This window comes from Bufo bufo, chromosome 1, assembly GCF_905171765.1.
Source record: "Bufo bufo chromosome 1, aBufBuf1.1, whole genome shotgun sequence".
NCBI lineage: Eukaryota > Metazoa > Chordata > Amphibia > Anura > Bufonidae > Bufo > Bufo bufo.
The window spans coordinates 175,332,041-175,348,032 of record NC_053389.1 but is presented as its reverse complement, the minus strand read 5'-3'; the positions used below and the strand labels follow the sequence as shown (position 1 = coordinate 175,348,032).

The following is a 15,992-nucleotide window of genomic DNA, read 5'->3' as shown; positions in this document are numbered from 1 at the left end:
TGGCCGGACCGGAGTCCTACAGCCACCACCTTGCGGGGCTCCATTCTCTATATAGGTGCGGGTCCCAGCACCTATAAGACAATGGGGGCATATGAGAATTTATGAATGTATTATCCAGACACGTATGTGCAGGCGCAGACGGCAGGGTCAGAGAAGGTAACGGACAGTTACCCCACCACGCGCTGCACCCTCAGAACAGGTTACGCGCAAAGTGGGAGGAGCCGCTCGTCTCAACCATTAACTTGACATAAATTCTGACCAACGAAATCCTCCCGGGTGCTTGATTGACGCTTGTAACAGCCTATTAGGAAAAAGAGGTCAGACCATATAGTCCAATGAAGAGCGCGGCTTAGCTAACGTGGGCGGGACTTACTACTAAAGAAAAAAAGAAGCGGGGGGAAGCTACGGAGAAGGGCGGAAGCGTGAGAGTAAAATACGGGTGGAAGACCACAGAACGGACGCACAGGCTTGGTAAGGTTGCTTTATGGTGAGGGGGGACGAAGCGTTTGCCGTTGGAACGTAGAGCGAGCACTAGACATAGCCGGGTCAGGTCGGGATAAAAGCCCGCCTTGCAAAGCATTCTGGGAGCGGAAACATGAGCTGCCGGGCACTGCCGTGAAGGGGGTTTCCTGCTTGCGGGGCCTAGCCGCGCGCGGGAAGTGGCTGATAACGGGCCCGAGCCTGCACATGTCCAGGCGGGAGCAGGCGCACGGGGCTTGCTGGGGCTTGTAGTTCCACGCCGCGCTTGCTCCTGGTTATCTGTCGCTTGTGCTCTTTTAGGGGATTACTGGCCGGAATCCCTACCCCTTGAAGGCTCCTTCCCCACACATTTAAGGAGAACTCCTCCTCCTTAGACTGTGGGCGACGCTTGTGTAGATGAATATTTGCACCTGTTATGTACACAGTGCATCTCTTGGGGGTGTTGGGTGATGTTCACATGTTCAGGATTCTGATGCTCTATTTACATCCTGTAGATCTTTTGTCTTCAGCATGGGGAGAATGAGAAGTGCCTGTTATCCTTGTGGATTCCACTCGGAGACTGATGGATGGCACCTCCTCACCACTGACCGCCTCTGGTTTCTGTCACGGTCCCTCCGGTGAGCATGGCGTGTATCCGCGCCGGAGATAGCTGAGCTGCTCCATTCAGTCAGTGATCAGGGGCTTCAGTCAGATCCAGTATACAGCTGAGCAGAAGAGCCCCTCCAGTCACAGGGGCCTAGCAGAAGATCAGCACAGATCCCCTTTAAGTGCTGGACAGTAGAAGTGTTCAGTATTTCTCGCACTATAGGTTTAGAGGAGGGAAATAAGAAAACAAAAAATCTTCATCATATCAGACATAAAAACTTGCCCCTCCTGCTCTGGACGGCACCCCCACTTGCAGATCCAGTGCTCCCTGGTGTTCTGCCGGCGCCTCGCTGTACTGTGACCTGACGTCACACTACATCCTGCCACTGTACGTGGCTAGGAGACAGCACGGCACCCAGCAGAAGACCGGGGTGTGGTGAGTACAGCCAGCAACTGGAGGGCTATATTCGCCGCTCCTATATTGTGTTCCATAATGGATGAGCTCACGTTTATTCACTTCATATGGTGCACTGCCATTTTTTACCCCACTTTTGGGTAAAAAAAAAAGCTAGTCTTAGGTACCATTGTGACGAATATTTTTGGTCTGCATCCATTCCGCCCTTTTTTTTTCTTCTTCCCCGGATAGGATGCGGACCGATTAATTTCTACTGGTCCGCAAAAAAAATGCATACCACTCTGTGTGCTGTCCGCATCTGTATGTCCGTTCCGCAATCCAGCAAAAAAGATAAAACCTGTCCTATTCTTGTCCATTTTGTAGACAATACGGTTACAATGGATCTGCAAAAAAAAAAAACTGATGCGACATGGACTTATCCGTATTTTTTGTGGATTTGGGTTTAGCGGACAGTAAAATGCATACTGTTGTGTGAATGCACCCTTATGGTGTGGGGAAATACGGTACATATAATTTTTTAAGGGGGTTGTCCAGGATTCTAAAACCCCGGCTGCTCTATTCCAGAAGCGGCACCGCACCAGTCTACGACTTGTGTCTGAAGTTGCAGCCCAGCTCCATTCAAGGGAACAGGACATGGTTGCAATACCACACATAACCTGTGGACAGGTGTGATGCTATTCTTGGGTATATGTGGCCATGCCACAAGTTATGGAGCATGTACTACTCTTGTCCGTTTTGCAAACAATAGGCGTTTCTATAATGGAGGCTGAGAAAAGTGCAGGACAGTCGGGAACAGATACAGTTGTAGTCTTTGAAGACCTCTGACATTGAAGAGTGTCATTATTTTGGGCTGGCTCAATCGCTCCTGTTTGAGTTGGACCCCGTGAACCTTACTGTTGGCAGCTCCTCTGTGTCCGTGCCATCAGTGGGTTAGGAGCTTACAGAGGCTTGGAAGCAAATTCCCTGTGGAATCTCAGATGCTCTGGTATTACAGGGTCTCTGGTGACAGCCCCTTAATTATAGAGGCATGTACTGTGCGTTGAGTGTAGGGTGCCCTGGGTATGAAGCTGGCATCCGCCGCTCTAATCGCTGCCTACGGTGGTAATTCGATCTACTGGATACAGGGAGAATTTGGCGGGTACAAGGGGGAGATTAAAAGTCTTCTAGGGATTGCTGAATGACGGTGGGAACTGAAAGTCACACAAGTCACTAATGCCATTTTTGACCAGTTTGTGGCAAATTTATCCTTGGAGGACCTGTCACCTCTCCTGACATGTCTGTTTTAATAGCTTCATGCATTCCCCACGTACTAACAGCTCTGGAGCATCTATTCTTATGGCTTTATGTTGTACCATTTCTTTATTATTCCTACTAGAAGTTATGAATGAATTACTAGCAGGCTGCATTAAGGGTACAGAGGGGTGTTGCCAGTTGTGGGGTGTACCTGCACAGTCTGGAAATGGCAGCACTGATTGGATAGTCAGACTCTGCAGGTACACCCCCTCCCCTCTGTACCCTTACTGCAGACTGCTAGCAATTCATTCATAACTTCTAGTAGAAATAATAAAGGAATGGTACAACATAAAGCCATAAGAATAGATACTCCAGAGCTGTTAGTACGTGGGGAATGCATGAGGCAATTAAAACAGATGTCAGGAGAGGTGAAAGGTCCTCTGTAATGTTGCTTGTAACAGGTTGGCCCAATTTAACCACAGGATAGGTGATGACTCTAATTGCTGGGGGTCCGAACACTGGGACTTACACCCATCACAAGAACGGCCTCCATCAGTCCCATGGACCATGAACAGAGTATGGCTCACACATCTGCGCTGCTGCTCCATTCACACTGGGAGAATGACTGGACTGGTGGTCAGCAGTGGGTTGTGCTGCTCCATTCATTCTCTATGAAAGACCATGCTTGATCGGGGTCCAACTGCTACATAGCCCCCCTCTCCTTCTTGATTGACAGGTCTGGGCAAGATGACTATACAGGAACCTGGTCCTGTCAATGAAGGAGACAGAGGGTCTGGCAAGGAAGCAGGAGGACCAAGGGTGCACAGAGTTACTTGAGCCCGCCCTTGGTGCACTTAACTGCTAATATACATATGGATCAAGTACTTTCTCCAGAATGAAGCAATGGATCTCATTCAGCTCAGCTAGTCCTACAAGGCATTGTGCCTGGTTTATCAGTGGAGTTCCTGAGCACAGACTCCCTTTTAATAATGCCAGGGATGTTGGTGTAACATAAGGTCTCCTTCACACCTGTGTCCATGATGAAATCTGTGATGAGGTGGTCAGTGATTCATCCGTGACAATTTCTGTGAAGAATCATTTTGGTCCGTTTTTTTATTACCCACCTTCCATGGATACTGTTCGTCTGAAAATGTAATTTTGAGAGCATCTCCTCCTAATGGTCCTTTAAACACATATGACATCCATAATGGGTGTGATGGATGTGTAAATGGACAAAATGGGGCATGCTTCTGTGCTGAAATCACGGACCAGGGAAAACGGTGATATGTGGAACACACATTAAAATGAATGGGTACATGTGCTGTCTGGGAATCGCAGACGTGTGACTGGGCCTAAATCTAGTAGAAATGTGCGGTTTCACTCGGACTATATAATGAATTTCTAGGCTGAGGAAAAATGGCTGTGGGGTGTTCACACATTGCATTACTGCGAGGGTTCTGCAAAAATGCAATTTGTTGAAAGTGCAGGTCTGTTTACATGGAGGAGGGGGGGTTTGAGACTTTAAGAGTATATTTCTTATTTTTGCAGAAGACAGAAATGGATCCCAGCGGAGGGAAGAATTAAGACGTTCCTTAGAGCATTCCCTCTGCAGGGATCAATCCTGTTTTTTAGCACATACGCGCTCTGCACCTGCTCTGTCCTGCTTTACATATGCAAAATTCTGTCGCTAAACATTGGCCCAGATTTACTAATCGTAAAAATGGCGTCAGCTTAGTCGGACTGTCTGGACCTGCAGCAGATTCATCACGGGCTCAGGCTGGAGGAGAAATCTGGTGCAGGGATGGACACTTCCGATGCGCCACTTTTTAGCACAGATTTTTGACACATTAGTAAACCTGGGCTTCATTGCTGCCCACACCACAAAGTCCAGAAGTGTTGTTTTTTTGTTTTGTTTTTTACCCTGCATTTTTTGGCTGCTGCATGGTTACTGTATACATCTGTATGAGTGGATCACTTCAGGGGAAAGTGAGGATATAGTTGTCAGTGAAGTCCATATAAATTGGCTTTAAAAAAAAATTAAAAATTCCATGCACGCTGCGGCACAATGTCGTGTTTTCTTGGACATTCTGTATTTTCTTTATTCCTGTTGTGCTTAAAAGATTATTGCTCTAAAGCTGGTCTTTTGTCTGATTACAGGCATGTGCTATTCCCTGTGCACACAGTGCATGTATGTGGTATAGTGCAGTGATTCCTATAGGAATTTAACTCTGTAGCAGATGTGATTAGGTTTATTTAACCCATCACAGAGCTGTTCTAATGAGGTGCAGTGGGTGCTAGGTGTAATGAAGCCCCTGAGTCTTAAAGGACTCGACGATTAGATGTTTGAGAAGACACTGGCTCTCCTGTAAGCGCAACGGCCTTCTCTGTGCTCGCCAAGCACAGTGCCATACATAGTATAGCGGCTGTGCTTGGCATTGCCCCATTCACATCTATGGGGTTGAGCTGTTCCTAGGACACATGATCGATGAAAGTGACGTCACTGGCCTAGGCAAAGCTGCAATAAGGCGGCGGTGCTCCTGCAAGCGCCGCAGCCTTCTCAAACAGCTGATCGATGGGGGTCCCAGGTGTCAGACACCCACCGCCCAGATACCGATTACCTAGCGAGAGGATAAATCAACATTATTAAAGACCCTTTAAACCACAGCAAAATATAGTTGCAGCATCAGAAGAAAAAAGGAAAACATTGCAGCAAAAAAAGATAATGCACAAATTCCATGCAGACTCGTGCATCTGGTGGCAAGAAAAAAAGTTAGTATTTGGACGTCTCATTTTCATACAATGTTAGGAAGACGATTCACCTTTTTATCTTTTTAAATGGCATATTGAGAAGTTGTAATGTCGTATTATTGCTGCTCAGCCTGTAACCTTGTTCTCTTCTTTCTGATTACCAGATACTTACAGTATGATCCAAAGCAGATAATACTATGGGTTCTAACAGATTGACCGCAAGGGAGCTGTGTGAAAATGATGACTTGGCCACTAGTTTGGTGCTTGATCCATACCTAGGATTCAGAACACACAAAATGAACGTAAGGTGCGTCGGCTGCTCTGCAGAACTCCGTCTTGTTCTCATCATTGCTTGTTTTGGTGAAGCCTTGCTTAGGCTACTTTCACACTGCATTGGGGCAGTACGGATGCGTTCGGGGCCGCTTGTGAGCCCCTTCAAACGGAGCTCACAAGCGGAGCCCCGAACGCTAGTGTGAAAATAGCCTTAGTTATGTGGTCTGTTTAACGTTAATTTTGTGTATGGCCATCTTTAAAAGGGGCTGATTACCCCCGGTGGCTTTTCTAGCAGACCACCCAGTGTGTTTGCATCTGCGGAGGGAAATGTAATGCCTGATTCCCACCTCTGGGTTCCAGCTCCTTTGCTCCTACTCCGCATCTGCAGATCGCCATCCGTTATGATACAGGACATGTGGCTGCTGCAGCTAGTGTTGAGCGAATCGAGCTTTGGATCATAGATCCAAAGTCTATTCTCTCAAAACTTCATTTGAATGCTGTACGGAGATTCATCATTCAATTGTATGAGCTTCGGCAAGAGAAAATCTGTCACTGAAGTCTTGCGGGACTTCGTGAATAACTTCAAGACTTCAATTTTAGAACTTTAAAACCATTTCAAAACCTGGATACAAAGTTGGCTTTAGTACAGAGGTACCAGTCAGTACCGCAGCAGACTTCGGATTCCTGTTTTTAAAATGGTTTGTAAACTTTTTAAGTTTAAAAATCAAATGCTCGTGAAACTTCAGTGATGATGGATTTCACCTCGCTGTAGCCCATACATTTTAATGCTGCAAAGGATGTGTTACTTTTTTTTTTTTTCTGGCAGATGCAGTTTGTCAGCTGGTTTACGTAGGGCAATGATTGGGAATGAGTGAAGGGGGCTTTGAGGGGTTGAAACCCCTTTTTATTCTCCAGATCAGTGGGATGTTTTTACTGTTTGATAGAGATTTTTATTGGATTGGAGTGATTTTTGCAAGAGAAAATACAGGTGGAACATGAGTAAACCAGGACAGTATTTGATGGGTTTTATTTAAGTGTCTGTTTTGCAGTCCTTTGCCTTCTATAAGGAGACGGCATCACTTACGGGAGGCACTGCATACATTCCGAAAGAAGAAAGACTTGGAGGCGGCCTTCTATTCGCTCGTAACTGGGGCTAACCATTACCTCAAACACCGGACCCCGCAGCAGGAAGCCATGCTAAAGACACATGTAAGTGTTGTGTTCATAGACAAGTCACAAAAAGCTTTGGCTAACGTTTGATTTTTGAGTAGGACCGAAATCATGTTGTATTCCTATTTCTAACATTGGTGGTCTGAGGTGAATAACGGCTGTCAAAAAAAATAGGACCTCCTATTTTGTCTGTCTTCATGGGCCGTCATCCCCCATTCTGTTGAAGGCGAACATTTTTTATCAATGAATAATAAACTATTTTTAATAAAATGGCAGAATGGTCTGTTTTTAATGGCTTTTTTTTTTTTCACTGTTGTGTGAATGTAGACTAAGAAGGAATCATCTGTAATTCTAGCTTCATATTGCTTTGCTCCTTTAAATCTTTGTCATCTATGGCCTAATAAAGAATATGAAGCTTTCTGTTATCTGCACTGGATGCAAGGTAAACTGGAACTAACTGTATTTTCATTTTTGGGTTTCTTTTAGATATTCCGATATCTGCGAATGTTCCTACCAGAATGTGGCTTCATGATAAAATCTTGCAATCGGTACTCCTTGGAAAAAAATGGAGCCAAAGTTGTTGCTACAAAACCTTGGTATGTAAGTTGTGAATAAATAAGTTAAAGGGGTTGTCTCACTTCAGCAATTGGTATTTCTTGTTAATGGCATTGGGGGACACAGTACTATGGGTATACACCCAGCTACCACTAGGAGGCACTAGACATCAAAAAGGTTGGCTCTGCCCAGGTGGGCTATACACTCTCCACAGCACTAGGTTATTCAGTTTTAGTCTAGTGTCTGTAGGAGGCAGACATGACCTGCTTTTTCTGCAGGTCTTGCTGCGTGTTGAGTCTGCCGGTGAGCATCGTCCCTGTCCTGTCCCAAGGCTATGTGGTCCCCAGGTTAAGTTCCCTATGTGGCCTGGGGGTGTTTTACCGTAGCCGGGATTCTGGGTGCCCCCCCCCCCCCTGTTTCCTGGGGGGGAGACACCTCTTGCGCGATTTTCCTGTCCCTGTTTGTGAGCAGTAGTTCCCCCCCCCCCCCCCCCCAGCCCTTTCATGTTGCCCTGACTTCTGTGTCGGTCATGTCGCCCTAACCCACTTCTGTATCGGTCTCTCCTGATGGGCCTCTTCCCTGTCCATGCCATAGGGAATCCTGTCCAACTCTCCAAATCTATGGCCGAGTCGCTGCACCGATTGCCTGCCCAAACTTGCGGCCACCTCTGCCCTCCCAGGGACCCTTCCACGGATGGGGCACACTCTACTAGGTCCCGCAGACTACTTTGGGTTGTCATATCTATCCTCTGGTCCCTTCCAGGACAGGTCTGAGGCTGGTGACAAATCCTTCCCTGCCATTCCATCTGCTGCCTCGGGGGACACCTCTGCTCCGATTCTCTCTCGGTAACAGAGCATCAGGCGGTCTTCCACCATACAGATTCCCTTTGGGTGGTTAAAGACAAATGTCTGCTGAGGAACCTCTCCCCTCCAGGGTTGGTATCCCCTCTAGTGGACTTTCGGATGGCACTCCCCTGACTGCACTCTGGTAAGTCAGCACGCCAAGTGTTTAACATGCTGGTACACCTACATGGTGTCCCAGGTATGTACGCCTTCCCCTTAACGGGGGTACTTGTACCACTGCCAAATGCTGTACCCAGCACGGTCTGTACCAGGGGCTATATTCTACACACCCTCCTAGTCGGAGAGTGTTCCTGCCAGGCGCTGTAGCCATATCTGACATTCTGGTGCTAGCGTGCAACACGCAACCATATATACAGAGGGAGCCCTGGTTCACCAGAGTTGGTGCCTGGAGCCATTACAGTACAGTATGCAGCCGTATTCTCCCCCTCCAGGCGAGTATAGTGGTACTCTTCAATTGCCGTAGCTCTTGCACCTATCTGTTATAGTGTGCGCCATGCAGCCCCATTGCTCCCTTCATAGGTAGAGTATCTATACCATCTTTGGACACTGTAGTCAGTACTCCTGTCTGGTTCTCGGATGCTCCATCTCCAGAGGCAGTAACCATTATCTTCTACTGGGTAGTGTGCACCAAGCTGCCACATTGCTCCCTTTAGAGGTAGAGTTCCTGTACCATCTTCAGATTTGCTGTAGCCATTTCACCCCTCTGGTTCTATGGTGCACCTTGCAGCCCTATTTCCCCCTCACTAGGCGAGGTGTAGAGGCAATCTTCTAATGCGGTAGCCATTGCACTTCTCTGGTTCTAGTGTGCACCATGCAGGCATCGCTCCCCTCTTAAATGGAGTTACAGTACCATCTCCAGATGCTGTACCCTTTACACCTGTCTGGGTTTAAGTCTGCTCTACACAGCCGTATTCTCCCCTAATGGTAGAGTACCTGTACAGCCTCCATATACTGTAGCATTTCCAATGCTGTAGCGGTGTTCCACACATTATAATGAGCTCCATGCAGCCACATTACTCCTATTATAGCTGGAGTATTTGCAGTATCTCCAGAAGCTATGCCCTATTAGTACAATCTGCTGCCCATCGGCCCTCCCTTTCCTGGCTCTGATCTGTGATAGGCAAGCATGTGGCCCCCCATTCACGTGGAGTGATGTTTCCATCCTCCTGATGCTGTAGTTCTCTTTTCTGCTTCTAGCATACATGGCATACCTGGTATCCATATGTCTCCCCCCCCCCCCCCCCTTTCCTGGGCGGAGTAGAGTTGCTTTGTTACTTTCAGTATATTGCTGGCCTGTTCAGATCTGACACCAGGTGCAGTTCCTCCTCAACCAGGCCCTTGAAGTCTTTGCCTCTGTACTAGGAATGATTTTTCCTTATTGCCTGATGCACTATTTAACAAGACTTCCCAGTCCTGTTATGCACCAGACAACTGCTCTCCCCCCATGGGCAGGTTGTTGGCTGGCATGCTAGGATTGTTCTTTGTCAACCCTGTAAAGTACTACTGCATGCTGCACCGCTGCGTTACCCCATTTCACGATGGAGTACTTGCGTTATTTCTGCTTCTTTGTTTTCTTTTCACAGCGTTACATGGCAGTCTTGGCAGAGTACAGGGATCACCACTGGATGTTCTATCCTGCAGGAGTATGCAGTGTTGAGTACCAGCCGCTACTGCAGTTTCGGGTAATCGCTGGATGTCCTCCACCATACAGAATCTCTGCGTGGTCAAGGACAAATGCTTTCGCTGGACGTCCTCTCCGATATTACTGTGACAGGACTAGTCAGTGCCACACACCTGCCGGTGGGTGTATTTTTCCGCTGCTTGCTCTGGTATCGGACATGGTCCCTTAGTTCTCCCTTGGTCCGGGTGTTCTTGGTACTCCCTTATGTTCTCTGATTAGTTGAGCTACATGACAAAAGGGCTGTTCCCTTGGGCCTGGCCGTTGTCTGCACCTGTCAGTTCCTTCCCTGGAGGTTTCATTGTGCTCTGCTGGTAGCTGGTTTTCTACAGATCATTGTAGACTCCCCCGGCTTCCCCTGCCGACTTCTGCATCCTTTCTGACATATAGATGTCTGGTGATTTTCTTTTACCAAATCCAGGCTGCTGTACTTGCCCCTTCTGGGACAGTGTTACACAGTTTGCTAGTCACTACACTTGGAATGGTTGGTCACCCTTGGCTGGTGTTTACTTGATTTTCTGGCTATTGTGGTCCGGTTCTGTGGACCCTTCTTGGGCCCCTGACTGGGTAATCCTGCTCAGAGTCCCTGATTCCACTCATTCTAAGACCATCTAGCTGGCAGCTCCCTTCTGGGGATGCTTCCCATGACATTCTGACCGCACAGGTTCGGTTTGACAGCTGCTTCTTTGGGCCCGGTTTGGTCCTTTTTCCCTCCTGGGTCCTCATAGGCTTATTGCCTTCTTGAGACTCTAACATCTCTTTCCATTCCCAGTTGTTTAGAGCTATGGTTTGCAGTTTACATCGTATTTGTCACTTTTGGGACGGAGCCTTTCCACTTTTGGAGATCTTTCTCCTGGAGTCCTCTTCTACTCCAATATCTCTCAGCTTGTCTTTCAAAGTCCTGCGACTGGTTCCTTTTTTCCCTGGGACTTTAGGTGGCAGGGAATTTCTCTGGTCTTAAATTTCACAGCGATATTGTCTTTCAGAGGCTTGTTCCTCGCTTCCTCTATGGAAAGCAGGTCTTTACGTTCCCTTCTGACCATTACCTAGGACCCCTCTCTCCCAGGGGTTGACTGTTTTGTCTCTGGCAGGAAGAGGGGTTCCCTCCTTATCCTAGGTGTGTCTCCCCCCTTGCTCCCTTCCCTTGTGAGTCTTGTTATGATTTCTCTAGCGTTTAGCCTCCAGTGCTTCAACTTTCAGCGAAGAGCGCTAGGTCGTTACTAACAGATGTTGCTGTGCTTCTCTCCTGTTTCCTCAGGGAGAACCCTGGTTCTTCTAGATCCTTCCTCGGGCTCTCTAGTGCACTCTTGGTCAACTCCTGGTTCTCACGCAGGACATCTAGCCCTGCTCCTTATCCTCTAGCGCTTTATTTTTCCCACCTTGGGTGGTGTTGGCTAGGGTTCCCCCTGGTCCTGTTGGGTCACATGGTTCTTCTGCACTTGTGCACCCTTCTTTTTGCATGAGATTTCTATCCCACCCTCGAGGACTGCTTTGGGACGTCCCATGGTACTGTGTCCTCCAATGCCATTAATGAGAAAATTGGATTTTTTTTACTTAACGTAAAATCCATTTCTTGTTCAATGCATTGGGGACACAGATCCCACCCTCTGTTTTTACTTCTCTCCCTATCAAGCCCACCTGGGCAGAGCCAACCTTTTTGATGTCTAGTGCCTCCTAGTGTTAGCTTGGCGTATACCCATGGTACTGTCCCCCAATGCATTGAACGCGAAACGGATTTTACGGTATGTACAAAAATCCAATTTTATCATGTAGAGTTAATGCTAGGCATTTACTAATGTATTGTTATCCATATTGCCTCCTTTGTTGGCTCGGTTCGCTTTTCCATCACATTATACACTTCTTGTTTCCATACTTGCAGCCACCACTGCAGTGCAGATATAAGGTGGCTGGGACAGGAGCTGCCGCACATGCATGCCTATGCATGTTCCCACAATCTGGCACTTTTTCCTATAGTGTGGAAGTATGACCACTGCTGGATTGCAGGGTGGTCGTAACCCCTGGATATGAGCAGCGTATAATGTGATAGAAAAATGAATCAAGCCAGCAAAGGAGGCAATATGAATAATAAATTGGTAAGTGGCTTGTATTAACTTTCTCTACATGATAAATGCCACTTGCTGAAGTGACACAAACTCTTTAAAGGGAATGTGTTATTAGGAAATGGCTTACTTCAATCAAGTATGTATGCTAAACATATTAAGAATATTTGGCATTTGTTTTTAATTCTCCACATCACAATAAATATTAAACCCTATTTTCACACTGGACACTTGTCAGTTATGTTAATACCACATGCAGATTACAATGGCAAATAACATCTGTGTATAGATCAGGCTACTTTCACTCTCGTTTGGTGCAGATCCGTCATGGATCTGCAAAAACTCTTCCGTTACAATAATACAACCGCATGCATCCGTCATGAACGAATCCTTTTTTTTTATTATCTAACATAGCCAAGACAGATCCGTCATGAACTGCATAAAGTCAATGGGGGAAGGGGCTGTTTTCTATTGTCAGAGAAAACGGATCCCTCTCTATTGACTTACTTTATGTGCCAGGACGGATCCGTTTGGCTCAGTTTCGTCAAGTGGACAGCAAAATCGCTGCAGGCAGCCTCCAGAGCGAAATGGTGACTGAATGGAGGCAAACTGATGCATTCTGAACGGATCCTTTACATTCACAATTCATTAGGGCAAAACTGATCTGTTTTGTACCGCTTGTCAGAGCTCTGAACGGATCTCAAACGGAAAGCCAAAACGGCAGTGTGAAAGTAGCCTGTCAGGTAATGGTCACAGCTTATCTACTCTAGTTACCTGCATAATGACCTCTGCACAGGAGCTTGTCTAGAAAATTCTAACATGGAGGTTAATGAATAATCTCATGTCCATTGTGACTATGGTTCATGTCGCTGCTCTGCATATAATCTCTCAATGCTATTGAATGGCATTCCATGTTAGACTTGTTTTGAATACATTTTTTACATGTCCCTAATGCCCTAATAACTGTTTTTGTAATATACTTAATGTCTTTTTAAGACTTGCCCCCCCCTTTCCTTGTGCAGTTAAAATTGACTCTTCTGTACTCCTCTGATATCTCAGCGGTGTATGGAGTCTACAGTTTATGAATGGTACTCTGTACCCATGTGCTATGCCACAATTAGCTTAGTGGCTCTTGCATGTGCCTGCTTCGCTAAGCTGAGTCCTGCATGTCAGCCCTTAGCAAAGCAGGCACAGACAGGAGCCCGCTCAGCTAATCCTTGCATAGCCGAGGGTTACTGGGTACCCATGTGCCATGCCAGCATTTAGTAAACATCTGGGGGGCACAGGCAGGAGCAGCAATATGCTGTGCTCTTCAGCCCCATTCATAAACTGTAGACTCCATACACCGCTGAGAAATCAAACCTATACAGGAAAGAAAATGTTAAGCACACAGGGAAAGGTGCGCTTTGGGGGTCGATTAAAAATACAGAATACATTAATAAAGTACATTACAAAAAGTATTTATTGGAGCATTAGGGACATGTTGACAAATGTATTCAAAAGTTTAGCTACCTTTTAAAGAGATCCTTACTGGAACAGCCTGACGTCTCTGCATTCTGGCATTGCCCGAAGCAAACACATCGCCGTCTGGCTCCATTCAATATAATTGAGACCCAGCAGTGATGCGGCTGCAACCTGACATATGCTGAGAAGTGGCCAGACAAATAACGCAGCATGGAGGTTTTTGTCCAGCCACTTCTCTGCATATTTGCCCCGTTACGGCTGGATGTCCGGTAGCGTCTGGCAGTGCCAGATCCAGACATATCCGACAGGCTGCTTCCCTGCTGGAACATCCTGCCAACAATGGTAAACACAAATATGAAACAAGCCTAAAGCTGTTGACTGCAGTAGGTAGGACCTGGGAAAAGCGGGGCAAATATACCTGTTCACTGGCTAGCATTAACTAATATCACTAGGTCACTACATGAAATGGAAAGAACCACAAAAGATAACTGCCATGTTCTGGTGTGGGAGGGAAACTCCACACCGAACCTAGGAGGGAAAGGGGTGAGGGGATAAGGCCTGGAAACTAGGGAAAGGAGATGGACACTTCCTAGTTACATAGTTAATACGGTTGAAAAAAGTCCACTAGTAAAACCCTAATCAAAGTCCTGACTAACTACCAGTATGAACAGACTCCAGAGGTAGGTGAGTTCATACACAGGAATACCTAATGTCCTAATTCACCCTATAGTACCCTGGTACTAATGTCAGGACTGAGAAAACCTGTTCCACCAAAAGGCAGGATGAACAGGAGTCTCCCTCAGGCCTTATTACAAATGACCAGAAAATGCAACATGCAGAACTCAAACAGAATACAAAAAGGGAAAGGATAGACTTAACGTCAAAGGAGCAATGGAAGCACCAGGAACCACACACCAACTATCTGAAACTGGAGCTATAAACCGCACAGCATTGTGAGAGAAGCAACTATAAATAAGAGGTTAAATTGCCACATTAGCAACACCTGAGGCAAGGGGTGTGGCCATTACCAGAAACCTCATACTCCTATTGATCCACAAGGAAACCTGTCAGATCAAACCATGTGTTGCCAGTCTTGACGATCTCCTGCTACTTGTCGTGGGAACGTTTGTGACTATTACCTTGCAATACAGTGTAATTACAATTATTCTTATGACTGACGTGTTATTTCTGCTAGAAGTTTCTGAATTCATTACAATCAGTTTGCAATGAAGGTCCAGATGGGCACTAATTGCATAGTGTCACTGTGCACGTACACACCCCCTACTGGTAACACCCGTTTGGACCTTTATTGCAAACTGTTGGTAATTCATTCAATAATAAAGGTATGGTACATCGTAGAGTCGTAAGAATAGAGGCTCCAGAATTGTCATTACAAGGGGAATGCAAGGAGTTTCTAAAACGGACATGTCGGGAGAGGTGAAAGGTTTTCTTTAATGTCCAATTGACCCTATAGCTCCAGGCACTGATGTGAAAGTGTGTTTGATTTTTGAAGTGTATAGTAATGGAATTTTTAGGTAGAACTTCTGGTATTTCTTTTTTCTTAATTTTTTTTTTTTTTTTTTTTTTTTTTATTCCCCCCCCCCCCCCCCCCCCCAGGGTGAAGAATGAAAAAATAGCATTGCTTGTAGGCTGCATAGCTGAGCTGACCAAAGCTGATGAGAGTCTTCTTCGCTTTGGGGAAAACGACTTTAGTGTAATGTACTCTACTAGAAAGAGATGTGCTCAGCTTTGGCTTGGTCCTGCAGCATTCATTAATCATGGTGAGTTGTCTTAATTTACTTTGAACAGCATATAGAAATACTGTATTTTCCACCTTTTATAAAACGCACTCCCCCCCCCCCCCCCCCCCCCCCCCAAAGTATGGGGAAAATGTCCCGGTAAGAGCAGCCATCATATCAAAAGTGTATTCAGCAGTCCCTATCAGTGCTGCTTTTTGCCATGCACAGAGCTGGCAGCGCATGTTGCTCACTGTCACACTCTGGCCCCGCCCACTTCACTTTATGTGATTGCTGCTATGACTAGGGCCCAATGTTATCTGGTCAGATCCCCCTCAAAATGGTGCACCCTCCACAGATCTTTCTCCCCCCCCCCATTAGGTAAAAATATTTAATTTTCTTTCCTTCTTAAAAAAAACCTAGGTTTGTCTTATAAAGCAAAAAAATACAGTACTTGTATCGTTTATGAAATCACTATGTGCTCCCTGCCGATAGGTTTACTTTCATGCAGCTGATCACATGCCATCTACTCATGTAACAATTGCAGCCAGTCACTGGCCTTCGGAATCTCGTGCCCTACAGCCGTATGAGATGCCAGTGTTCGGCTGCAGCACATGATCAACTGCCTGGTAAATGGGTCAGGGTTTTTTATTTTTTTTAGAGAAAATATCTGTCATCCCCCATTAAAGAGTAAATCCTCCTGTCTTTCATATATCAAAAGTGCAGGTGAAT

At 46.3% G+C, this 15,992-nt stretch overlaps 1 protein-coding gene across 2 annotated transcripts in view; it reads left to right on the top strand.

Annotated features, from left to right (window-relative positions):
• The first annotated feature begins 365 nt into the window (after positions 1-365).
• The window catches only part of KMT5C (lysine methyltransferase 5C), a 36,917-nt gene continuing 21,290 nt past the window's right edge, over positions 366-15,992 (top strand). The window contains exons 1-5 of one of the 2 annotated variants that reach the window (XM_040432293.1): positions 366-471; positions 5,626-5,768; positions 6,784-6,943; positions 7,391-7,500; positions 15,142-15,305. In XM_040432293.1, the coding sequence (XP_040288227.1) occupies positions 5,659-5,768; positions 6,784-6,943; positions 7,391-7,500; positions 15,142-15,305 (544 nt within the window). In that variant the 5' untranslated portion in view covers positions 366-471; positions 5,626-5,658. Of the gene's footprint in view, positions 472-581; positions 1,098-5,625; positions 5,769-6,783; positions 6,944-7,390; positions 7,501-15,141; positions 15,306-15,992 lie in introns of those variants that run through there. The other variant, XM_040432301.1, reaches the window with a different exon arrangement.